This window comes from Dipodomys merriami, unplaced genomic scaffold (genome assembly GCF_024711535.1).
Source record: "Dipodomys merriami isolate MVZ:Mamm:240054 unplaced genomic scaffold, mDipMer1.0.p SCAF_7, whole genome shotgun sequence".
Lineage (NCBI taxonomy): Eukaryota > Metazoa > Chordata > Mammalia > Rodentia > Heteromyidae > Dipodomys > Dipodomys merriami.
The window spans coordinates 35,491,208-35,517,661 of record NW_027206290.1 but is presented as its reverse complement, the minus strand read 5'-3'; the positions used below and the strand labels follow the sequence as shown (position 1 = coordinate 35,517,661).

Here is a 26,454-nt window from a genome sequence, read left to right as displayed (position 1 = left end):
AGCAGGATTGAAAACAGCACAACATGCCGACCTAAAGAAGGATTTTTTTTTCACTCTTGAAAAAAGGAGGCACAAAGCCAGAAGACAGAGAATTTGAAGTTTAGCTGAACAATGATGCTTTAAACTAGGAAGCAAAAGGCTTAATTTTGTTGTCTTTATTCATTTATTTATTTATTTATTTATTTACTTCTTCTGAGAGTTTGAACTTAGGGATTTGTACTTGCTCAATTCATGTTCTATTACTTGAGCTATGTCTCTTTTTTTTTTTTTGCTGGCTTTTTTCTTTTTAAGAAGAAATTTAGCAGACTTTTCTGCATGAGCTGCCTTCAAAGTGAAGCCCTTCTGATCTCAGCTTCCTGAGTCGCTAGCATACAAGCATGAGTCAACAGATCATTATTGGTTTTGAAGGCAGTGTTACTCTTTTCTACCACAAAGTTTTTTCACTTATTATTATTAATAACAAATATCTTACTCCTTTGTAACAATGCCATTTGAGAAAGAAAAGTTAAAAATCTATCTACATAACATAAACTAGTGTTGTAGTCTTGCTTGGACCACTATGAAGTTCAAGTTCAAGTGAAGAAATACTGCTTGGCAGCATCATGGTCACCTGTGAGGAGGCATTTGACAGGGAAGGAGAGGAGGGAAGGGAAGGGGAGAAGAGGGGAAGGAAGCACAAAGTAAGAACATACCTTTAAAAATTAGAAGAAAAAGCATCAGGGCTTTTAGTGAGCACTTAATAGCATTAACTACTTCTCTGCATTTTTTGGAGCATAAAATATCTTGAAACATCACATAATTTTTTCAGGTTCCTAATATAGGCAGCCTATCCATACAATTTCACTGTGTAGCCCAGGCTGGTCTCTTGTGAGCCTCTTGCTTTAGCCACTTATGTGGGATTATGGACACATGCCACCATGCCCTGCCTTCCTGTGATTTTTCTAAATGTAAACAACATAAAGTGGCTATATAGAACTTTGGTCAGGGTTTCTGTAGAGGTGTACAATCTATTGATATCTATTTTGAAGATAGTGTTTTACTGGAATACAGCCAATTTATGTGCTGCCTATAGCTGTGTTTGTGTTACATGCAGAATTGAGAATTCTAAGCTTGCAAAGCTGTAAATAGTTAATTTCTAGTTTTTCACAGAAAAAATAGCCAACCATTGTTATGAAAATGAAGAGCTTTATTTTTAGTTTAAAACAGAAAGAAAGAAAAGTCGTGTGAAAAATACAAGTTTAAAAACAATTCTTAATCACTTTAAAAACTTCAACTACTTACTTTGGAATTTTAGCAATTAGAATATGAAGTAATAATAGGAGCAACATTTTATTGATCACAACATATCAAAACAAAGTCTCTCTTGGAAAATCAATAGAATTTTGAACTTAACTGATAATAATTAGAAAAACCCTGGCTTAATTAGGCTTTCCAATTACAAACAAAACATTAGAGTAGATCTTTTTTCTTTGTCTTTTTTATTATTTATTGTAAAGGTTATGAACAAGAGTGTTGCAATTACATAAGCAAGGTAATGAGTACAGTTCTTTTTTAACTGTTATCCCCTCCCTCGTTTTCTCCTGCTTTCTCCTCCCTACTCCCCACTCTTTTAGCTATTCTCATTAAAAAGAAAATTTTACCTTTGCAGAGCTGGACACATAGTTCAAATAGTAGAATACTTGTCTAGCAAGCACAAGGTACTGAGTTCGAATTTCAGTACTGCATACAAGGTAAAATACAGCTTTCCAGCTCATACATTACTAGGAGTAAACTATACATTATAAATACCATGTTACTGTTAATCCATTGTCAACTATCTAAAATGTCCCATTAAAGTTATAATCTAGATGAATTGAACAAGAAGAAGAAATCTTCATAATCAAAGTCCTTCTCGTGCTAGTGTGCTTTTTTCCCCCATCTTTTTTGTGGAGACTATATAGTCATTCCATATTTCTATATAATGTTGTTTACTTTAGTATGGAAACCCATCAGTGAGCCTTATCTATTGCCTGTGTTTAGAAATCACATTTTCTAATAGAGGGAACACTCTTCTTGTAACAGAGAACTGTATGTCTTCAGTAAGAACTAGGATGGCTTCCCTCAATTTTTGGACCCATTGATTCAGTTAAACTGGTGCCTATGTGCCAAGATTTTTACTTAAGACTTTGTTCAAGGTCTGACTGCTGGTAGTCCTTTGGAGGCTTACATTTCTCCTAAATGATCTCAGTGATATCCCTTGTATTGGCACAGAGGTTAAAAGCATTCATGCACAATTTACAGTCTTTTAAAGAAGATCAACATGCTTTCAGATATTGTTCTGAATGTTTTGGTATTATGTTACAAGACCTATGTATTACTAAGTGAACTGACATATGTTCCAAATTCTAAACTTGCTTCAGCTATGTCTTGAGTAAAGGTGATTTAAAAAAATAAACTTTATTCTTTAGGTCTTCAACATATGACACATCTACGCCTTGGTTCTGACATCCTCTTCTGGAGATTTTGTATCTCATTATGAAGCTGTCTGCTCTCTGATTGAAATCCCTCTTTTAGTAGTCGGGCCTGTTCCTAAATTAAAAAAAAATTAAAAGGAAGATAAATGGATAATTAAGATCCATAGCATTGAATAGATGCATATTCTACACAGTTTTTATAATTATTGATTTATAATATGCAATTTCTTAGTGACATTTTCTTTTGTGTTTCTAATTTTTTGTACGTTTTTATTGTAAAAATTCTGTATAGCAGGGTTACAGTTACATCAGCAAGGTAATGAGTACATTTCCTATTAAGCATTGTTGTCTCCTCCTTTGTTTTCCCCCTACCATCCCTTCCCTCCCACCTCTACAACTACACCTCCTTCCCCCCCCACCCACATTTTCTTTATTCTTAATTTTTATTATACTTCTTGGGCAGGTCGGCATGTGATAACATCTGAATGTCTTTCAGCTATGAAATTGTTTAAGCTGCACCTCCTAATATATGAGCCTAAAATTACCAACGTTGGTTTTTCTCCCAATGTTTTTCTTCCAGTGGTTTTCTTTCCAACTAGGAAGCCTTTTGCTTCCTAGTTTAAAGCATCACTGCCCAGCTAAACTTCAAATTCTCTGTCTTCTGGCTTTGTGCCTCCTTTTTTCAACAGTGAAAGAAAACAAAAACAAAAACCCGCTTTCTTTAGGGAGGCATGTTTGGCTTCAAATTTTTTTTCTGTCAGTTGTGAGGCTTGAACTCAGGGTCTGGGCACTGTTCCCAAGCTCATTTGCTCAAGGCTAGTGCTCTACCACTTAGAGCCACAGCTCCACTTCTGATTTTTTTGTAGATCATTGGAAATACAAGTCTCACGGGGACTTTTATGCCTGGGCTTGCTTCAAACCATGATCCTCAGATCCTCAGATCTCTTGAGTAGCTAGGATGACTGGCATGAGCCACCAGTGCCCTGCTACTTCAGATCTCATCCATGTATTTTAGAGAAGGAAATTTGATCTAAGCCTCTATGCCTTGGATGGGTGGGAGAAGATAGGAAGGGAGGTCATAATTGCAGAATGACCAGATTGAATTTCTGCGCAGAACTCCCAACCCAACACAAATGGGAGCAGGGCATAGAAGACAAGTAGGAGTGGCAGACTATCATGGAGACGGAGAAATTCTGCTCATAAAGGTTTCCTTAGAGCTAGGTCATAGCAAGTATGATAGAAAAATTCATCGTGGATTCTACCATATAGTAAAAGTAGCTCAGATACATAGCCAGCTATAGGGCCTTTTAAAATAAGAGTTACTTATTCTTATCAATGTCTGTGTTTCTTTTCTTTAGTAATAAAAATACATTTCTTGCTTCAGGTAGTCTTTTGTTGTTATTGTTGGTTGTGGGGCTTGAACTCTGGGCCTGGGCGCTGCCCCTCAGCTCTTCAGCTCAAGGCTAGCACTCTACCACTGAGCCACCTTCCCAGCCCTTCAGGTAGTCTTAAGCAAGAGATAGTGATAAAAAAAAATTGCATGCTTCATAGCCGTGAATTCTGTCCTTAAAGGAAGGATGTCCTGAAAGAAAGTGGAGTTTAACACAATTGCACTCACTTAATAACCAGATGCAGAATGCAGGCAGTTTGGCAGACACAAGAGAGCAGGCAAGGTCACTTAGGGGGTTGTAAGCTCTCTTTGTCATGTTCAGTTTGTACAATGAAGAGTGAAGAGGAAACAGAAAGAAACCTGAAGGTGATATATTGAGATACCTGAAGTTTAAGAGCAATGGTCCTCTCTTGCTCTGCCATCAACTCTTTCCTTTCCTTCTCCATCTTCTCAGTCAACTGTTTCACATGCTCTTGATAACTCTTCTCTTTCTGTTCCATCATCTGCTGATTTTTCTTTTGCATTTCCTCCAACATTTTCGTTGAAGCTTGTGCAGCTTCAGCTTTCACACGTTCCACTGAAGAGGAAAAACAAGAAAAAAATGTAAATGGTGATGCCATGTTTGCTTTAGCTTTTTCAGATCTTTCTAGGCCCTCTAGTCTTAGGATTGTTCCTCACCTTCAATCTCCTTTTCCTTTTCGGAGAGAGTCTGGTCTGTCTGTAGGAGTGCATCTGCCACATCTTGTTTAGACTCCAAGTACTGCTGCAGAATCTCTTCAGCCTTAAATTCCAGAGAATATAGAATTGATATCAAGAAATAGCATCATATTTATTCCTGTCCCCCCAACATTTCTTTCCTAATTGCTCCTTTTGATTTTGATGTGTCTAGTGGCCAAGGTTCCCTATCACAGGCATGGTCACATGATCTAGACTGGCTAGATTGAGCACTTAGCAATGCCCTTTATAAGAATCCTATACTAGGAAAAATGGAATCTCTGTCCTTTTAGGCAGAGGTTTCTAAGTGGAATTCATGGTACAGTATTCAGATATCTGGTAAGCTTACTGGAGGATGAAACTCTCCAGTAAGGGAGAAAGATAAAAGGAAGAAAGAAGAAAGGAAGAAAGGGTTGGGAATGTGGCTTAGTGGTAGAGTGGTTGCCTAGCATGCATAAAGCCTTGGGTTCAATTCCTCAGTACCACAGAAACAGAAAAGGCCAGAAGTGGTGTTGTAACAGCCTGGAGCAAAAGAAGCTCAGAGACATTGCCCAGGCCCTGAGTTCAAGCTCCAGGACTGGGGGAAAAAAGGAAGAGAAGTATGGGGATGAGAAGAGTAATGGAGAGAGAGACAGATGATATATTATTTGAAATCTTAAATCCAGCTATTCAAAGCTACCAGAGAGCCCAAACTGATGACTTATTGTTGTTGTGTAAGAGGTCCATCAGTGAGTTTCTGTTCCATTCAACATAAAGTGTTCAGCTGTAATAACAGATGGCAGTAACAATAATTTAATTTGTGACTTGATTTTTAAGTGATTACATTAACATGAGTGGGTCTAGTATAATAGACTCCTGCGCATCTCACTGAGTGAAAAATGAATGTTAGGTTATGTCACATTGCTGTTTAAAGGGGTTTGTCACACCTTCCTAGGAGACACAGATAAATCTTAGTTACCTGAATTCCCTTCCCAGGTTCCATTTGGTACTTTTTCTTCAGTTCCTGTAACTTCTGAGTAAAGAAACGATAACCTCCAGGTTTAGAATAAATTCCCTGTTTCACTTCTTCTTCTAGAGGGCTGAAAATTTCCTGAATTAAAGCTGAGCAACAATCTGCAGATGCTTTAATGTTCTTTGTACAGAACTCATCTCGCTTTCTTTCTAGCTGGGCCTTTAAGTAAACATAAGAAATAGAAAATAACAGGGAAAACATTAGATTGATCTCAGGATTTCTGGAAACATTTCTCCAAGAAGAAAAGCTATGGTTTCTAGGAAAACAAAATGTCCATATACCTCCTCCTGACCCCCATTAAAAAATAATAAAGTCCTTTTCTCCTTGGAAGTGAAGGTAAAAGCAGAAATGGGTAGCTTTGAGCAGTCTTGAGCAGTAAATTACTTTCTCACATTAGACCATTGATTGCACATGATACAAATGTGGCTCAGTGAAAGCCTGCCCCAGATAGCTGAGACTAAATATTGCTTTGCCTTTGGCTTGAATATTAAATCAATTTGATAACAGTGGCTATCCCCATGGATTGTTACTTATATGCATTTAATTTTTATTAGTTGGAATATCATTAGCTTATTCATGACAGGAGAAATGTCTCAAAACTTTGAATTCATAATAATATTATTTTTGATTATTATAATTATCAGTAGTGAAGTTTAAAATCTAGCATTAATTCCCCTCCCCAGAATAAACACACATTTTAATTTCCTCATAGAACTTTTCTTTGTAAAACTTGAATCTGTATAAACCTGAAAGGAAAAATTACCGCTAATTCCTTTTGAAATTGTTGGTCAATATCTTTGAAGGAGGTTTTGATGAAGAGTTCGATGGACTCTTTCTCACAGGCCCTGTGTAGATCCAACAGCTCCTGGAGGGTATTTGTGGGCAGCTGCACCCTTTGGTTCATCTGCTGGACATAGTAAGCAATGGCCTTTTGCACTGCAGCCGAGTTCTCTATCTGGGCTAAGGCCAGAACTGCGTTCTCCATGCATGGTAGATCCCCACAGCTAATGGCATTGATATAGGTCAGCACCAAGTTCTGGAGACCTATGTATACAGATCAGGTGATAATGTTTGTTTTACATTGGCAGTCATATCTCTGTCCTATGCAATTCTGAAAAGGTCACTTATTTGCTATAGTGTCAATGTCATCAGCATCACTTCGAAGTTTATTAGAGATGTAGTATCTCAGCCCCTATTCCAGATCTACCAAGCCAGACTTGATGCTGTTGAGCTCCCCTAGTGATGGATGTGTACGTCAGACGAGAATGCCAAGCCTAGACTACATAAGCCTGTATCTATCGGATGTTTACATCCATCTTCATCAACCAAAGCACCATTAGGCACCATATACTTTCATTTATGTCTGTATCATCAGCCCTGAATGTAGTGAGCACTTGATCGGTATTTATGGAACAAAAGATGTTACTTTAATCACCAGGCCATCTTCTATTGGCTTATTAAGAAAACAACATTATCTAAGAGAACTCTCTAAATGTGCTAGTACAGCACACCAGCCACAGGTAGATAGGAGCTCTTGAAATACAACCATGCCATCTACTATTTAAATTTTAATTTTGTGTTAAATAAATTACATTTGAATTTAAACAGCCATAACATGTTTAGTGGCTATCCTATTGGCGACGACAGGTTTTGCTACTAGGCCAATTTGAAGCATTATTTTTCTTTCATCCTTTGCTTTTCTATCAAGAAATTTGATTAACAAAATCTAGTGAAAAAAATGTTGGTGCCATCTAACATTTCACACAATGAGTGTAGATTTTTACTTTTCAAAGATGAACTTAGTGGATGCTTTTTCGTGTTCTTTTAGGTTTAATAGTAAGCAGAGGACTGGGGAAAGTACTCACGAGGGCCATTGACCTTGATGCCTCCTGAAATCGTTTTTGTCTTAGAATTGTTGAAAATATAGGAGCAGAATTCTGCCACTTGTTTCACAAATTCAGAGTCCAGTTCATCATCATGTAATGTCTCAAGTTTGCCAAGCTTCTTTCGGTGAGCTGGCCTATCGAAAATGAAGCATTTCTTCTTGGGGAAGAACTTGCGGATACAGAGCCGGGGCAGGTTAAAATTTTTTTCTTTGTGACCGTTACCTATAGAAAGGTTAAAGAAAGGGATTTGCAAACATTTTCTTGAAAAGGGTCGAACCGTGTATCTTTTACTTTTTTTTTTTTTAATTGGTTGTGGGGCCTGAACTCTGGGCCTGGGCCCTGTCCCTCAGCTCTTCAGCTCATGGCTAGTGCTCTACCACGTGAGCCACAGTGCCACTTCTGGCTTTTTCTGCTTATATGGTGCTGAGGAATCAAACCCATGGCCTCATGCCTGCAAGGTAAGCACTCTACCACTGAACCACCTTCCCAGCCCCTTTGATGAGTCTTTTTTTCTTTTTGCTTATGTGGTGCTGAGGAATCGAACCCAGGGCCTCATGCATGCAAGGCAAGCACTCTACCACTGAGCCACCTTCCCAGCCCCTAACTTTTACTTTTTATGGACAAGTGGTTTCTTCTCTAAATATTTACTATAGCATGAGTTACAGTTCATGGACAATACGTAAGTGAAGGGACAGAATATTATTCCAATATAACTTATTTCCATAATGGCTAGCAGGGTTGTACTGGTCATCATTTATTTATGGACTATAGTTTCCCAACACTTGGACTATGATATTGTTAATGCTTTAATCAGTTTTCTCCCAAAATACATAGTCATTGCACTTCATGTTTTTTACTTAAATACAGAATTACAATCCTTAGTAAAAAGATAAAATTAACCTAATTGTAGTAAAGGGAAAGTGATATATATATATATATATATATATATATATATATATATACACACACACACACACACATATATATATGAGGGGCATTTGGATTGGTTAGGATCAAGTATCTTTTCCTCTCACTTTCCCTTTACTACTATATATATATATATATATATATATATATATATATATATATATATATACACACACACACACACACACACACACACACACATATATGTATACACACATATATCAATTCTATGCCTCCATCAGAAAGAATGACATTGCCCCATTTGTTAGGAAATGAAAAGACTTGGAAAAATTTATATTAAGTGAAGTAAGCCAGACCCAAAGAAATATAAGTTCCGTGGTTTCCCTTATTTGCAATAACTAGTATACATCTAGGATAATCTTACCAGACAGAAAAGGTCAAAAGCTATGTACATATGACCATGTAAGATGATGCTAAGTGAAATGAACACAAGATAGGGACACAAGAGGTTTTTCCTTTGTTGCTGTTATTTATAATATATTATGTGATTGGTTTTTTGTTTGTTTCTTTCTTTTCTACATTCTTCCCCCATGGTATAGCCCCTGTTGTCACTGTATTTGATTCCGGTGCCCTGCATCTTGTCTATACATTTTTCTAATGTGGGGAGGGGAAGGGAAATAACAACATGCTGAAACAAGGATACAGACTGACCCATTGTAACAATGAGACATAGAAGACACATGTTGAAAAACAAACTTCACAACTTCAGTGTGGGGAGGGAGGAGTTGGAGAGGTGGGGAGGGAAGGGATAGTAGGGGAAAAGCAAAGGAGTGGGTAACAATGATTGATAGGAAATGTACTCATTATCTTACTCATGTAACTGTAACCCCTCTATACAGTATCTTTACAATAAAAAAAGCAAAACCAAGATACTTGATCCTATTAAACATTAATGTTCACAAATATCCACTTAGAAGTAGAAAAACTGTAAAAGTTAAGAAAACTGTGACCAGAAAAGTAAACCCCACTATTTTCTAGTGTTTTGACTTCATTACCATTGTAAGTCTTTATTACCTGATACTAGCTTTAGGGAATTTGCCAGGTACTCATCTGCTGAGACAGTTTTCCCATCGATGTCTAACTCCAGGGAGAAGTCTCTCAGAGTCCACACGAAGTCTGGGAAGAAGCTCACAAAGTCAGCTGAGTCCTCTACCTCAGTCTGCTCAGGTGAGGATTTTGATCTGATTCTGTCTGTCAGCTCTGTCACATAGCTAAGTTGCTAATAAGGAAAACTAGCAAAAAGAACACAGCTTCCCATCCCATATTAGTCTAACATATTTGCAAATCTTCATTTTGCCTTTGTTCTTTTTTTTTTTCCTGTCATGGGGCTTGAACTCAGGGCCTGGGCACTGTCTCTGAGCTTCTTTGGCTCAAGGCTAATGCTCTACCACTTGAGCCACAGCACTACTTCAGGCTTTTTACTGTTTATGTGGTATGTAATTAAGTAATCAATTTATTTTTATGTTTTCACTTTTCCTGTTGAATTTGTCCAAATTTAGAGTCAAGCAGCTGGTGTGTATTCAGACACATCTCCCCTCTGACTTTGTGCTGGGCTGCACCATAAAAAAGGATACTGCAGTTGGTCCATGGCCTGCTGGTTGATGGTTCCCATGCTATTGTACACGAAGGTGCTGCTCAGAAGTATGGCCAGGGCAAAGATCCAGCTGTCATTCTGGTTGTCACCCTGGAAATCAGAGTATGTTTGAACAGGAGTAAGTTTTGTTCTCATAATACTTCTCAGAAGAATAGTGGTAAAGGTGATTAATGGTAATTTAGTGGTAATGGTACTTAGAACTTTTTTACAGTAATGTCCCATAGAAGGAATCTGAATCCAAGTTCATAGGCCTTGAGCTTTGAATGAGTTTTTAGTATTTTTAGTTTTCCCTTGTGCTCTCTAGTACTTCTTATAATTACTCATAGCTAACTATAAAACAGTCTAGGCTGGCAGACACTCTAAAGTCTTAAATGCAATTTAAATTGAAAATGATCATATATATATATGATATATGTCATATATATATATGTATATATATATATATATATACACTTAGTGTGTGTGTGTGTGTGTGTATGTGTGTTGGTCTTGAGGCATGAATTCTATTGCTCAAGGTTAGCATTCTACCACTTGAGCTACAGCTCCACTTCTTCTTGGGGTAGTTTACTGGAGATAAAAGTCTTATGGACTTTCCTGACTGGGCTGGCTTTGAACTGCCATTCTCAGACCTCAGCCTCCTGAGTAGCTAGCATTACAGGTATGAGCCACCACCAGCACCCAGCATGTTTCCTTTTTTTTTTTTTAGTTGGTCATGGGGCTTGTACTCTGGTCCTGAGCGTTGTCCTTGAGCTCTTCAGCTCAAGGCAAGCAGATTACCACTTGAACAACAGTACCACTTCCAGTTTTCTGGTAGTTAATTGGAGATAAGTATGTCACAGACTTTCCTGTCTGGGCTGGCTTTGAACCGTGATCCTCAAAACTCAGCTTTCTGAGTAGCTAGGATTACAGATGTGAGCCACCAGCACCAGGCTGTTTTTTTATAGCAACAATGACCCATAAAAAGGTGATAACACTAGTAGCTTTTATGATGCTCCTGAGATATGATTTACCTTATTAAATATTTAAAATAATTCTTTTTTTTTTTTTGTCGGTCGTGGGGCTTGAACTCTGGGCCTGGGCGCTGTCCCTCAGCTCTTCAGCTCAAGGCGAGTGCTCTACCACTTGAGCTACAGCGCCACTTCCTATTTAAAATAATTCTATCATATCCACCTGACATATCAGAGTGAGACTGAAGGAAGTCAATTTGTTTAAGGTTACCAAGTTAGCAACAGTTTAAATTTAAACACAAGGTCACAAAATCTCAAACTGCAATACTTTTTTTTTTTTGCTAGTCATGGGGCTTGAACTCTGGGCCTGGGTGCTGTCCCTAAGCTCTTTAGCTCAAGGCTAACACTCTACCACATGAGACACAGAGCCACTTCTAGTTTTTTGAGTGGTTTATTGGAGATAAGAATCTCATGAACTTTCCTGCCCAGGCTGGCTTTGAACCATGATCCTTAGATCTCAGCCTCCTGAGTAGCTAGGATTATAGGCATAAGCCACCGGGCGCTGGCTCAAACTGCTTCTTTTGTTGTTGTTGGTCATGGGGTCTGAACTATTGGCCTGGGCCCTGTCCCTCAGCAATTCAGTGCAAGGCTAGTGCTCTACCACTTGAGCCACAGCTCCACTTCCAGCTTTTTCTGCTTATGTGGTGCTGAGGAATCAAACCCAGGGCCTCATGCATGCAAGGCAAGCAATCTACCACTGAGCTACCTTCCCAGCTGCAATTCTTTAACACAGGTTGTCTGTAGGAATAACATCCGTGACCCTAAATGCATCTGTACTGCCTTTACATTGCGGGATTACTTGCTTAGTTTACAGCCTGTTGTTAGCAGTTAGAATACTGTGCATTGGCCATCTTGCCCTTCCATTAGAATTCTGTTTTAGGAATGCTTTTTCCTTACCTCTGGTTGTTAATCTCAGTTTCATGCCAGATTAGTAAAAATACCAAGTCATATTATGGCTAAATCCAAGCTCTTATTTAAGGAGAAACTACTTAGAATGGAGAATATTCAGAAATGAAGGCCTTAATCCAAAACTGAATCCTCAGTCCTTACTTTCTCAACGTCTCCCAGGCCCTCTGTGTCAAGCAGAACTAGGGTGTGTTTTGGCTTTATGGGATGAGGCACACACCACATCCAGATTCCCTTGGTGTGAGACTGCACTGTGGCACCCAGAGAGAAGCCTGCAAAGCACAGAAGAGAGATTTAGTGAGCCAATAGTCTTGGAAATCGACATAAAATTTAATATAATGGTTAAGAGAGCTAAGGAGAACCATATCTAGTATTGCTTTTTTTTAAACTAGAGAAATGATACCAAGTTAGTAACTGAAACACATTCAGTACTTTTATGTTTAAAAAATATTCAATAAACTAGAAATAGAAATAAGTTGTCTCAACACAGGGAGGGTCATATATGAAAGCCACATCACACTCAATGGTGAAGGGCTAAAAAGATTCCCTCTGAGATGTCAGAAAACAGAAAAGGAATCCACTTAGACAACTTATATTCCAGATAGTACTACAGAAGTCCTATCAAGGTTCACCCAAAGACAAGAAGATGGAGGAGAAGGCATCCAGATTGGAAATGTAGATCACCACAAAGTGATATCTGTTAACACGTGACATGGTTTTTTTTTTCTTTAGAAAATCTTATGTATTCCACTTATCACTGAGATGTAATCAATGAATTCAGCAAATATACTGCATATAAAATCAATATGAATAAAGCATTTACATTTCTAGCTACTAACAGTACCAATAATAATACACACAAAATGAGTTATTTAAAAATAGATTTAATCAATAATAAACTAGTTAGGAATACATTACAGTTTTTAGATGGTAAAACTAATAAAAAGAAGTTCAAATATCCTGTGGAAGGAAAGAAGAGGAAGATGCAATTGCTCAGCAGCATGCTGTTAGGCCAACTTCCTATACCAAACATTTACTGGTGGGAAAGTTGGGGTGTACACATGCAATTTCTTTCCAAGAGGAAAGAAATTTCGACACATGTCCTAACATCAAAGAACCTTAAGGACACTGTCCTAAATTAAAGAAATCAGTCACAAAAGGGAAAATCTTGTCTAATTCTATTTACATGACATTCCTAAAATGGCAAAATTCATACAGAGAGAATGGAGAATGGGGCTAGGGTATGGAAAAATGGGAAGTTACTAGTTGCTTAATGGTTATAGAGTTTCTTTATGGATAGAGGTGAATAGCTACATAAAAAGGTGAATTTGGGGCTGGGGAGGTGGCTCAGTGGTAGAGTGCTTGCCTTGCATGCGTGAGGCCTTGGCTTCGATTCCTCAGCACTACATAAGCAAAAAGAAAAAAAAAAGCCGGCAGTGGCGCTGTGGCTCAAGTGATAGAGTGCTAGCCTTGAGCTGAAGAGCTGAGGGATAGCGCCCAGGCCCAGAGTTCAGGCCCCATGACCGGACCCAAAAAAAAAAAAATAAAAAGGTGAATTTACTTAAGCAATAACTGTATTCATAAAAATAGTTATAAGTATAATTTTTATGTATATTACAATAACAAAAATATCTAATCCTAGGGGAAATATTTTTCACCATTTAAGAATAATGGAAATATGGTATTATTCTATAAATGTTTAAAAATAAGTCTTAGTTTATATGTGAATTCCTTCTAGGAAAGGAACAAACTGGAGGATAATGGGGGGAGAATTTGCAAACTGACTGAAGTCCTGAGAGTAAGTGAAGATCAAAGCCTAACTTTGAGCAGGGCAGGGGAGAGAACAGCTGGGAGAGGTAGATGGATCACAAGTTCAAGGCCAGTTTGGACTTAAGTGAGAGACACTAAAATAAAAATAAAAAATAAACCTAAAAACTAAAGGAAAAAATAAACCTGGTCAAACCTTCCTTGAACCAACTGCCCCACCCTTCATGTATACTCTTGTTCTAATAAAGCACTATTGCTATTGTCTCCTTACCCTTTTTTTTTTTTTTTTTTGATCTCAGGCCTTGGTGTTGTCCCCAAGCCTCTTTGTGCTCAAGGCTAGCATTCTACCACTTGAGCCACAGTGCCACTTCAAGTGGTTAATTGGAGATGAGCCTCTCATGGGGACATTTCTGCCCCAGCTGGCTTTGAACCACAGTCCTCATATCTCAGCCTCCTGAGTGGCTATGATTATAGGTGTGAGCCACTGGCACCTGGCTATCTCATTACTCTTTAAGATTCCTTTACACAATCCTAATTTTAGACACTGTATCCATGGACTGATGAACATCTGACATACCCCAACAACCAGTACCATGTTGGTGCCATGAATGGTGTCTGCTGAATGGGTGGATAAACCTTTTGTTTTTCCTTGTCTTCTCAGCTAGCTAGAGGCTGCCTCTGATCTCCTGCTTTTCTACTTTCTTTCAAGCCTTTGCTCTCTCCCTCCCTGCCTAGTCCCTGTGGCAACCAAACACCAAGACTAGGAAATTCTTGGAGTTCTGACAGGTCCCAACCCTTTTTGAGACTTCTTCCTTTTGTGTGTTGATACTTTTCATGTTTCGTGGGTCTCCTTTTCTACTCAACTCAAATCCAGACACAATCAGATTTCTTGATATTTGTCTCATTAGTTCTCTCCTCCAACACTGGGAAGTAGAAACTAAAGGGATCTATAGGAAAGCTATATTCCTGACCCTCTGAGCCTGAAAGCCTTGACCCCCATCAAATGTTGACATTTAAAGAGACAATGGGATTTAAAGAGGCCTAATTATGAGGAATACATCTGAGGGTGACTAGAGTCACCATGCTCCACATAGCCAATGGTCAACTCAAGACAGGAAGATTATAGGGCAGCTCAACCTCAGGGATATGCTACTGAAACACCTTCAGGCCTTGGAAAGGGGAGGATATTTCCCTGGGAGTAGGTTCTATAGAGGAAGCCTATGAAGGGACACACTCAAGCCCTCTGTGATAGGCTATGTTTTCTCTTCCTCACTCTTTCAGAAATGGGGAACGCCTTGGGTCTCGCCCATGGTTGTATTTTATATGACTGGGAAGAATTCAACACCAGGTCTTCAAATAAAAGTATCTTGTTTGCTCCCATATACTTTATCACTTGTGCTAGATCTGGTGTTATGGCCTACCAATGGGTAGGCATAAGATGTATGGGTCTATTACCAAATGTGTTGATACATTGTTACTTATAGAGAGACAGTTTTATCCCATGGATCATCATTGAAATAAGTTCTTATTTATCAAGCAAGTTATTTTTTCCTTTAAATATTTGTTCTTGGTTTTATTTTGTTTTTTCATTGTAAAGCTTTGTAGCTGTTGTCTGTTGACATTCTGCAGAAGCACAGCTTTTAAGAAAATAGTTTGAGCAGTGTTGAAATACCTACAGCACAGTCAGCATTAAATCATAGAATAAGCTTGAGGTCATCCTAGCCTAGGAACCACTCTTAGTTGATTAAATTTGGTCAAAAAGACCATTGACACTGACTCTTGCCTGTCTCTGTCTATTATTTTTCTCAGCTTGGATCAGATAATTCCAGCTGGATGTTTCATCCAAGCAGCTAGTGACCATTAAAGACATGCCATAGAGTGATCAATTAACAATGTTTTCATAGAAAAATTGTCCAGCGATAAGATGATGCTGGCAGAATAAAAATGGCATCAAAGCCATATGTGGTAGAGCAGGCCTACAATCTCAGCACTAGTGAGGCTGAAACAGCTTGGCTAGTTGGAGATTAAAAGTAGTTCTTATATCTTTAGAGCTAAACAATGGTTTCTTTTCAGTTGAATGCTTCCACCATTGCAACATTTCCCCCTTCTGTTCTAGTTTGACCTTGCCCTGGAAACTCCAACGCTAGCCTGGCAGACATCCAAATTCTCTCAAATTGAGAAATGTTTAAACACGAGGGTTACAGTTGATACTTAGAAGTGTTTTTTTGTTTTTTGTTTTTTTCCCCAAACAGCAGTGACTTCTTACAAAGACTTGCATATATTCTAGATCCATTTTGCATGTCTTCTTTATCTGACCTATTGCTTTCTCAGATCTCCTTGGATTCCCAGAATAACAGGACAACTTTCTTATCCTGGCCAATCTCAGCCTAGTCATGTATCCAATCTGCTTTGTTATACAGACTCCAGTCTCAACTCGAAATGCTGCAAACTATCTCATTTGAACATCTAATTTTGAACATTCTTATTAAATTTCTTGCTCTGAATCTCTGAACAACCCGAGGGTTGTCAGTATTATGATAGTTGTTTCATTTCATAACAACCTAGTGGCTCAACAATGGGAGGGCTATATTCTTGGCAGCCATCTTTTCTAAAGCCTAATTGACTTTCTAGTTCCTGACAGATAGCAAGACTCTGGAACCTGAGATCAGGGTCCATAACCCCAAGGAAATCAGGATCCTGAGTTTGCTGGCTTGCTTGAATTACACACACACATACACACACACACACATACACACACACACACACACACACACACACACACACAGAGGTGTCATATTAGCTTTTTTGCTCAAGGCTGGTGCTCAACCACTTGAACTCTAGTTCCAGCTTGTGTGTGTGTGTGTGTGTGTGTGTGTGTGTGTGTGTGTGTGTGAGAGAGAGAGAGAGAGAGAGAGAGAGAGAGAGAGACAGACAGACAGACAGACAGACAGACAGACAGACAGACAGACAGAAAGAGAGGGAGAGAGAGAGAGATTAATTGGAGGTAAGAGTCTCACAGACTTTCCCACCCTGATTGGCTTTGAATTGTGATCCTCAGATCTCAGCCAGTGGAGTATAGGGGAAACTCAGAAGTGCTGGGTTGATCCTGAGCTCCTAGGCAGATAGGAAGACATGAGCAAGAATGCTGAAACTTTTCAGACTATCGATCTCCAGGATGGCCCACATCCTGAGCTAATAAGTAGGCTAATGACCCTATATTCTCCTTATGTAGTCAGGAGTAAACCAGAAAGGACAAAGAGCATCAAATGGAAGGGCAAAAAAGGTCAAGTGCACAATCATGTACCCTTCCACACTGGGGCAGCATCTGCACAGTGGACAGCGGTTTAGGGAGGGCCACAAGGGAGGTTCTGACCAACTAGTAACGTCAACCAGTTGGATAAAATCCTAAGTCCCAGTGCTCCCCTCATCCCCTGAAGCATATTGGGTATGTTTAGGCAGTCAATCCTTCTTTGAATTGACTGTTTCATCTCCTGAGGTGCATTTGTCCTTATAAATCACTCTCTACTGTCCTCCAAGAAAAAAAAAAAGTAAAAATTCCAACTGTATGTGGAAGAATATCATTCGCTATCCATTTCTGTCCTTTACTTTTTCCTCTCACATGCCCTTACTGCATTCTGACAATGTGATTGAACAAAAGGGGATCATCCAGGCTTTGCAGGTAGCACTCACCCTTTTTCTTCCCAGCCAGCTTGTTCATCAGGTAGGATTTGCCTGTGCGGTAGAGGCCCACAATAGCCACCACCACCACAGGCTGTGGGATGGTCGACAGGATGTCCAGAGCTTCCTGATTAGCCAGCAGTTTTCCTTTTACATTCTCGATGAGGCACACAGGGGCTGGCATTTGGATCTCTGAATCCATGTTGAGGGTTGTCAGTTGTCTGCAAGGAAGGGGGGCAAGAATGAGAGTTTCCATTCTGTTGTAGTTAGATGGTAAATCCTAAATTCCAAGCATGAAAGAAAACTTTTATGTGTGTCAGTGAGGTAGGTAAGGGAAAAATTATTATAGGGAGTTATGGAAGTATTAAAAAGCATTGCTACAAAGATAGAAAAGGCTGGGAAGGTGGCTCAATGGTAGAGCGCTTGCCTTGCATGCATGAGGCCCTGGGTTCGATTCCCCAGCACCACATAAGCAAAAAGAAAAAAGCTGGAAGTGGCGCTGTGGCTCAAGTGGTAGAGCACTAGCCTTGAGCTGAAGAGCTGAGGGACAGTGCCCAGGCCCAGAGTTCAGGCCCCACAACCAGACCCCCTCCCCCCAAAAAAAGAAAAAAAAGAAAAGGCTGAGTCTCTGATAACGTTGTGGAACAGCCACACAAGTTGGCCTGTTATTTTGTTGTTGTTTTGTTCTTGGTGGGTTTGTTGCAAAGTAATGAAACCCCTCATTGGTTAAATGAAAAAGAAAAGCCATCACTATGAAGGTGAGTTATAAACTTTCACCTGCTCTCAGAAGCAAGCATGCCATGACTTATGTAACTGTAATCTCTCCATACATCACCTTCATCATAATCATCATAATAATTAAATAATAATAAATAATAATTAAAAAGTTCAGGGATAATGCCAGGCCCTGAGATCAAGCCCCAGGACTGGCACAAAAGAAGAAAGAGAAAGAAAGAAAGAAAGAAAGAAAGAAAGAAAGAAAGAAAGAAAGAAAGAAAGAAAGAAAGAAAGAAAGAAAGAAAGAAAGAAAGAAAGAAAGAAAGAAAGAAAGAAAGGAAGAAAGAAAAAGAGAGGAAGAGAGAGAAAGAGAGAGAGAGAGAAAGAAAGAAAGAGACAGAAGGAACCTTATATGAGATCAAATCTAAACTAGAATAGGATTTAGAGAATTTATTTCCCAATTCAACAATATGCAAGAAGTTAATAATTGATTTGTTTATCCATTATCTCTTCTAATGGATAGAGACCCATAAAAATAAATGCTTTATTATTTGATATGTACCCTTGGAATAATTTCTAGGAATTTTGAAGTCCATTTCTCTCTCCTACCCAAAGAATGTATGCTTGTTTTATTGCCTTAAGGCTTCAGAGAACTTTCCACATTGCCATTCTAGAAGTGAAACCAACACAACTTAAAAAAAAACAAAAAACACCTGACTTTTATAATTAGAGACCTTTCTTTGGAATGGGCCTGTGCAAACAAAGCAACTTAAGAAACGTAAGCTTCATTAGTTTCACAGAAAACCTAACTAAAATGAGGTGCAAATGTACCATTGCAAATACTAGATGTGCAAAAAATAACTATGACATGGAGATTACGAAATCAGGGAGCGAACCGAGAGAGCTAGAAAGTGGTTCAAAGAAGACGTCTGTATTTTCTACCATGAACTTTCAGCCTTTCTCTTTTGTTCTCTTTGGTAGAGGCCTAGAAGGAAGGATAATGTGAGGGGAAGAAAAGGAGTGGAGGAAAACAAATTATCACAAGAGAGATGGTGCCGAGTGCTACTAGATAAGACGGTAATAAATGAGGCTAGTGTCCAGCCGGAATTCAGATGAACAATTTCCAGAAGGCAGGGCAAGTTGTCCCAGGTTATGAGGAGGGTAAGGTAAACAGAGATGCTGCCCTTATTACTGACACTTTTAGGAAATTCTTTTAGAGAAAGACTTTCGTGAAGTGCTGGACCTGCATTCATTCCACTGGGAGGGCCGAGGAGTGAGTAGACACTGAGAAAAGAGTGTCTTTGCACCACTTCTAACAGAAGATCGCTGATTACAAAGGATGTTGGGTTGAGCCCAGGTAGTTCTTTCCATTTCTCAGCTGTATCAGGACACAGAGAGGCTAGCTCATCAGTGACCCTCTGTCAATAGTTGATAGAGACAATTTTGAGCAAGGAGAAAGCCATCCTGCTGCCTTTCACCCTTCGGTGAAGCCTGAAGGTTGATGCCTAACTCAACACTAAGCAGGTATTTGCACTGATACATCCAAAGCTATATATTCAACACCAACCCAGTACTGCCCTGACATAGCCAAATGTCAACTCACCTTTGTGTCCTGCCCAGTTTCAGCGGCAGCCTGTGGTCTCGGTAGTTTTCAAGAAGATGAACTGGCCTTTATAAATCTTTTTCACTTCTGCCCCAACCATAAAATCATAATTTTCCTGATAGAGCTCCTTCAGAAATGGATAGAGAGCACTGTAAGCAGAGGAGGCAGTGTTCTTACCTGAGCTTTGCCCGCAGTCTGGATGGAATGGCTACCCAGTTCTCTTTTATCTCCTCCCAGATGCTTCCTGGATTTTCTTGTATGAACAAATCATTACAAGAACAGCAAGAGTTTAGAGTAATGGGAAACTGAAAGTGCTTAGTCTGGGCTATGAATCAACAAGTGTAGCTGCTTTCCTAAGCCTGCCTGGTAGGAGGAGCTAGAAAGTCTCAACCAGAACCTTTAAAACTGTTTGTTGGAAGTAATAAAAAAAAAAGTTACCAGTAAGTAGTTGCACAAAGGAGTTTCAATTCAATGTGCCTGTGTATGAGCCAATATATCCTGATCAGTGTCACCCTTCATCATTCTCCCCCATCTCTCCCAATCTCACTCATCCCTTCCGTTTACCTGGCTTCATTTTCACATGTGTACACTGAAAGTTAGGACTGCATTCACCCACACTTCCTCTCTCCTCTTGTCTGCCCTCCCTCCCCTGACCACGTCTTCACATAATACATGTTTCAGCTTCCTGGTGGTATCCATTTTGTTAAACTGTAAGTTAGTTGTTCAAAGGAGTTACACCATTATGTATATAACATACTACATAGTTAATATATAACTAAAGCATATAACATACTTTAGTGAATATATTCTATTCTTGTAAGTATTCACTTGACCCTGTAATTTACATATATTTATAATTTAGATCGGATAAAAGAAATCTTTGAAAGCATTTTCTCTTTTAAGAAATGCCCTAGAGATACAGAAAATATCAAATTTTCCTCAAAGTTGGGGAATCAGTTCGAGATGTCTGATTTCTGGAAACAATAGATCCATTCGCAGTAGAGCTAACGATGCTTTTAGAGATGCTGTCAGCTTAGGAAAGAGCATGTTAAAATTGAAAACAGGTATTTCTCATGATTTTATAGAAAATGAGCCCTTTATTATCTTAAATCATAGCACTGTAATCAATCTGTATCCAAGCCATTCTGATTCCAAACTGCTTCTTGAATGGCCTCCCTGTTGCTTCTGTTTGCTGCATAAATAATTGTAAAAAGAATGGATTTTATTTTTAGATCATTCAACTTGATATGTTACAGATGAAATAGAGTTCTGACTATAATCATTCTGAATAAATAGTATTGTTTCTATTTCTCAATAGAAGGGGAGTTCAGAGGGTGGGTCTGTGATCAGATGTGGCTTGAACATGGCCTCCAAATGTTCCTTTTCTTTATTTTAAACATTTTTATTAACATATATTAGTCATTCAAGGGGAGGTTCACTGTGGTTTTTCATATATACATATACACATACACACATACATACATATATATATATATATATACATACATACATGTACCCCATCAACCTCACTTTCATCTAAAAGAGATCAATACGTTTCTTGTGGCTGTGTTTGGGGGATTTTGGGTTTTTGTTTTATTTCTTATTGTTATTATAAAAGTGACATACAGAGGGGTGATGTTTGTGGTTTTTGTAAGAAACGTCACAAGTGTGCATTTTTTAAGGTAGTGCCACTGCCCCCACCCCTTCTCATTGTGCGACATTGTGCAACAACATGCAACATCTCTGTCCCGCATGTCAACCTTAACAAGACCCCACCCACAATGCAATAAAGGATACACTATGCTCTCACCAGAGGCCAAATAGATGGGGCCACCCAATGTTGGGCTTTCCGCTTCCAATACTTAAAGCTAATTTTTTTTTCTGTATAAAATACCAGACTTTACATATTAAAAAAAATAGTAACACCTATCTGACAGAGAGAGGCTAAGTTTATTTTTGCCCAAATTCCTGAACCAAGTCAGAATGGTTGTGAACAAAACAAACTCTGTTTAATTTTAAATTCTATGTTCTTTCTTCCCCCATTGCTGATAAGCTAATTTTTTTTTCAGCTCAGTGGAGATACCAGCATCTGGGATTTGACAAATGCTCTCATTTCTTTTCCCTTTTTGCTATGATCTGTTAAAAGACATCTGGGTAAGTAGTACTTACTGAGATTCACGGGAGATTCAGTTGTTGTGAAATGTCCACATTATTCTTGCTTTGGAGGTCTTTGTGTGAGCAGTTTTTCTTCTCCTAAAGCTCTCAAGCCTGGTTCTTTCATGCACTTCAGGTCTCTGCAAATAGGCATGTTTTTAGAGAAGTCTATCATGGCCCTGTTTTCAATCTCTACCACATTTTAATTTTGTTTTGATTACTTTGCCTGAAATTTAATCTCTCAGTTTCAGGAAATTATCCATAATCTACAATGGGCTTGACAGAAAATGGAAAGCAGCTCAATGACCAAATATAAAACAACTCTGAACATCATACGAACCACACATTGTTTAATAGTTGGAATATATAAATTTTGAAGTGTAGAAGAAATTCAGAAGTGTCTCTGTTAAACATTTATTGTTAACTCAGTTGCATACACATACATGAATTTTATATCACATGCACATATGATGCATGTGTACTATCTTTTTATTTACATGTTGTAATATATGTGATATATGTGTGTGTGCATTTTTATATTTGGAAGTACTGTGGTTTGAACTCATGGCTTTGTACTTGCTAGGCAAGTACTCTTTCACTTAAGCCACACATTTAACCCTGTGGGCTACAGTTTCACATTTATGACTGTGCCCTGGGTGGCAGTCCTCTTATTTACCTCTCCCACATAGCTGGTATGGCAGGCACATGACATTTCACGCAGCTTTTATTGGTTGAACTGTGGTCACTGAAACTTCTTGCCCAAGCTACTCTCAAACTTGATTCTACCAGTTTTAGCCTCTCATGTAGATGGGATTACAATTATGAGCTATAAAGTAACTTTATTCAACACTTTGCCTATCCCTCCTTATTTTTTGACTTCTTTAAGGGCTACTTTAAAGTCATTTAACTTACTTTTTTCAATCTTGCTTCTGACAGAAATAAATTTAAAGTTCCTGCAGATTGACTTAAAAGATATGACCACATCGAAACAGTTCTCTAGAAGACTTCTTACGACTCTAGTGACCAGCGAGTGTGGCACTTTAATCATGACTTGCTTTCTTCCCATCGCAAGCTCTACTCTTAGTGGGTTTGGTCAAAAGACAGGGCTGTTTTTATTTCCAAGCAGCAGCAAGATACCTCATTGGAGAGCAGGTTACCAGTGTTCATTTAGTGAATGTGATGACAGCCCAGTGCTTCCATTCTTGCCCAGTTCCAGTCAAGCAATTGTAACAAAGCACTGCATAGTTAAACTTTCTCATTAAGCTTCTTTGAAAGATATTAAATTAGCTAACCTGGTGCCTCATGCTGCTCAGGATGCTATAATATGAGAACTGAGGTTTGAGGCCAGCCCAGGCAGACAAATTCATGACTCCTTTATCACCAAATAGCTAGCAGAAAAGCCAAAACCTGGAGGCACGTCTCAAGGGTACCAATGATGAGCAGAAAAGCCAAGCAAGAATGTGAGGCCCTGATTTGAAGCCCCAGTACTGTCCAACACACACACACACACACACACACACACACACACACACACACACACACACACACACAGGCAATTAGTTATATAAAGCCTTTATTTTACTAATTGTCAAAACATATAAAGTTAATATGTAGATAATAATAGCACAAAATTGGGAGAGGGCCAATAGAGATATATAGTCATAAAAGTAACAATTCTGCATCTCATTGGAGTTAAATATAAATTTCAGGTTTTGCATATTATATACATATATATATATATTCATAAACGGCTTTGTTAAATGGCACCTCTTTTTTATTGTGAAAATACCGTACAAAGGGGTTACAATTTACATGGGCAAGGTAATGAGTACATTTCTTATCAAGCATTGTTGCCTCCTCCTTTGTTTCCCCTTCCCCTCCTTCCCCCCCCCAATCCCCACCAAAGTTGTAAAGTTCTTTTTTTTTTTTAATATTATTTTATTTTATTTGAGAACATACTGTACAGAGGGGCTACAATTACATGGGCAGGATAATGCATACATTTCTTACCAAGCATTGCAGCCTCCTCCTTTGTTTACCCTTCACCTCCCTTCCCAGCCTCCCCCCTCCCCCCACCCAATTATACCCCCCCCCCACCGACATTGTAAAGCTGGTTTTGACATGACATTTTGTACTTCTCATTGTTGCAACAGGTCCACCTGAATCCTTAAACGACTTGTTTGCCCCATCTCCTCCACATGTTATACTGACATCAAATATAGTGAAAGCGGGGGTTACACTGTGGGGGAGGGACATACAAAGCAACAAAGAAATAATCTTATAAATGCGTTAGAAACATATGCATGAAAGAAACGAAAACATTAAAATACATATTTAAGGGTTCATTTTCCTAACATCACATTATCTGACCTTTTCTGCTTGAGTCATACCTATACTAGATATTGCAAATAAGGGAAACCATGGGACCTATGCTTCTTTGGGCCTGGCTTACTTCACTTAATATAATTTTTTCCAAGCCTTTCCATTTCCTAACAAATGGGCAAATGTCATTCTTTCTGATGGAGGCATAGAATTCCATTGTGTATATATACCACATTTTCTTGATCCATTCATCTACTGAGGGGCATCTGGGTTGGTTCCATATCTTAGCTATGGTCAATAATGCTGCAATAAACATAGTTGTGCTGGTAGCTTTAGTGTGGTCTTGTTTGTAAACATTTGGGTAAATGCCCAAAAGTGGGATTGCTGGATCATAGGGGAGATCTATGTGAAGTCTTTTGAGGAACCTCCATACTGCTTTCCAAAGTGGTTGAACAAGTTTACATTCCCACCAACAATGAAGTAAGGTTCCTTTCTGTCCACATCGCCTCCAGCATCTGTTGTTGTTAGAGTTCTTGATTTTTGCTGTTCTAACTGGAGTGAGGTGATATCTCAATGTTGTTTTGATTTGCATTTCTTTTATGGCTAGGGATGTTGAACATTTCTTCATGTGTCTATTGGCCATCCTTCTTTCTTCTTCAGAGAAGTTTCTCTTTAAGTCTTTCACCCACTTATTTATTGGGCAGTTGTTTCTTTGAGGATTTGTTGTTGGGGGGTTTAAGTTTTTGAGTTCCAAGTATATTTTAGATATGAGACCCTTGTCCGTTGTATGGCTAGTAAAGATCTTCTCCCAATCGGTGGGCTTTCTATTGATCTTGCTAGCTATGTCATTTGCCCTGCAGAAGCTCTGCAACCGTATGCAATCCCATTTGTCCAACCTTTCTTTGATTTGTTGTGCTTCCGGGTCTCTATTCAGAAAATTTCGGCCTGAGCCAAGGAGACCTAAGGTTTCTCCTATTCCATCCTGTAATGTTTTCAGAGTGTCTGCTTTGAGTTCAAGGTCTTTGATCCATTTGGAGTTGATTCTGGTGCAGGGTGATATATAAGGATCTAGCTTTAGTTTTCTACATGTAGTTAACCAATTTTGCCAGCACCATTTACTGAAGAGGCTGTCTTTCTTCCATTCTATTGTTTTAGCTTCCTTATCGAAGATTAGATGGCTATAGGTCTGTAGGTTCATTTCTGGGTTTTCAATTCTATTCCATTGGTCCTGAGGTCTGTTCTTATGCCAATACCAAGCTGTTTTGATTACTATGGCTTTATAGTAGAGTTTGAAATTTGGTATTGATATTCCTCCAGCAGTGTTCTTTCCGTTGAGGCGCGTTTTTGCTATTCGGGGTCTTTTATTGTTCCATATGAATTTTTGGATTGCCTCCTCTATTTCCTTGAAGAATGAGGGTGGAATTTTGATAGGTATCACGTTGAATTTGTATATAGCCTTGGGAAGTATAAAGTTCTTTTTTTTGACAAAATGTCTTGTACATCTCATTGTTGCAATGGGTCCACCTGTATCCCTATTTAAACATTTTGTTTTTTCCCTTCCCCTCCACAATTATACCATCATCAAATACAGTGAAAGCAGGGGTTATGCTGTGGGGGAAGGACATACAAAGCAACAAAGAAATAATCTTATAAATGTGTTAGAAACAATTGCAAGAAAGAAAAAAAACATTTGAATCCTTATCTTGGGGTTCATAAATGGCACCTCTTTTGTCCTAGTGTTGAAAGATAATAATGAAAGGAGTCGAGAATAGAAAAAAATAGATAAAAATAAATAAAACTATAATAAGCTTTTTTCTTTCTTGAGATAGGGTCTTATTATGCAGTCCAATCTAGCCTCAAATTTGTGTTCTTCTTACCTCAGCTGCCCACATCCTGGGTCCAGATTCAAAAACCTCACTTTTGAAACCATAACAGAACAGCTAGCTCTTAGCTAAACTGTTCCAAACAACAACATCTCAGAAAACTCAAGTTAGGAATGAAACAAGACATTGCTATTGATCTAACAGAAATAAAATGAGCTATGGGTTTATTCTTTCAATACTTGTCTGCTAATTAAAATCACAAGATGTTATTCACAGACTGAAGCCCTATAACTTTGTTTCAGCCCCTTCTTGATGTTGTAACTAACCATTGTGTTGTTAAAATGTATCAACCCTTGCCCTGTGCACTCTCAGTTCTCAAGTTACAGGAAAGGTCACAAAGCAAAAGCCATTATCAACAAAGTATAAAACATAGACTAGCTATAAGGAAGACAGGCATACAGACCTTCAAACAAGAAGCTT

At 38.7% G+C, this 26,454-nt stretch overlaps 2 protein-coding genes across 3 annotated transcripts in view; one reads left to right on the top strand and one right to left on the bottom strand.

Annotated features, from left to right (window-relative positions):
- LOC138816535 (guanylate-binding protein 7-like) overlaps window positions 1-26,454 on the top strand; it is a 96,742-nt gene that overhangs the window by 1,453 nt on the left and 68,835 nt on the right. The window contains exons 3-4 of the mRNA XM_070006338.1: window positions 9,491-9,570; window positions 21,745-21,829. Of these exons, the coding sequence (XP_069862439.1) occupies window positions 21,779-21,829 (51 nt within the window). The 5' untranslated portion in view covers window positions 9,491-9,570; window positions 21,745-21,778. The remainder of the gene's footprint in view (window positions 1-9,490; window positions 9,571-21,744; window positions 21,830-26,454) is intronic.
- LOC138816531 (guanylate-binding protein 1-like) lies at window positions 1,190-19,934 on the bottom strand. 2 transcript variants are annotated; one of them, XM_070006332.1, is made up of 11 exons: window positions 19,853-19,934; window positions 17,368-17,576; window positions 12,055-12,182; window positions 9,978-10,087; window positions 9,418-9,614; window positions 7,435-7,677; window positions 6,333-6,613; window positions 5,516-5,728; window positions 4,522-4,624; window positions 4,227-4,420; window positions 1,190-2,568 (listed from the first exon to the last, which is right to left on the bottom strand). In XM_070006332.1, the coding sequence occupies exons 2-11, from the start codon at window positions 17,555-17,557 to the stop codon at window positions 2,452-2,454; spliced, it is 1,776 nt and encodes a 591-aa protein (XP_069862433.1). In that variant the 5' UTR covers window positions 17,558-17,576; window positions 19,853-19,934; the 3' UTR covers window positions 1,190-2,451. The 2 variants fall into 2 exon arrangements, with proteins under 2 accessions (XP_069862433.1, XP_069862432.1); XM_070006331.1 differs by having other exon boundaries at window positions 19,676-19,898.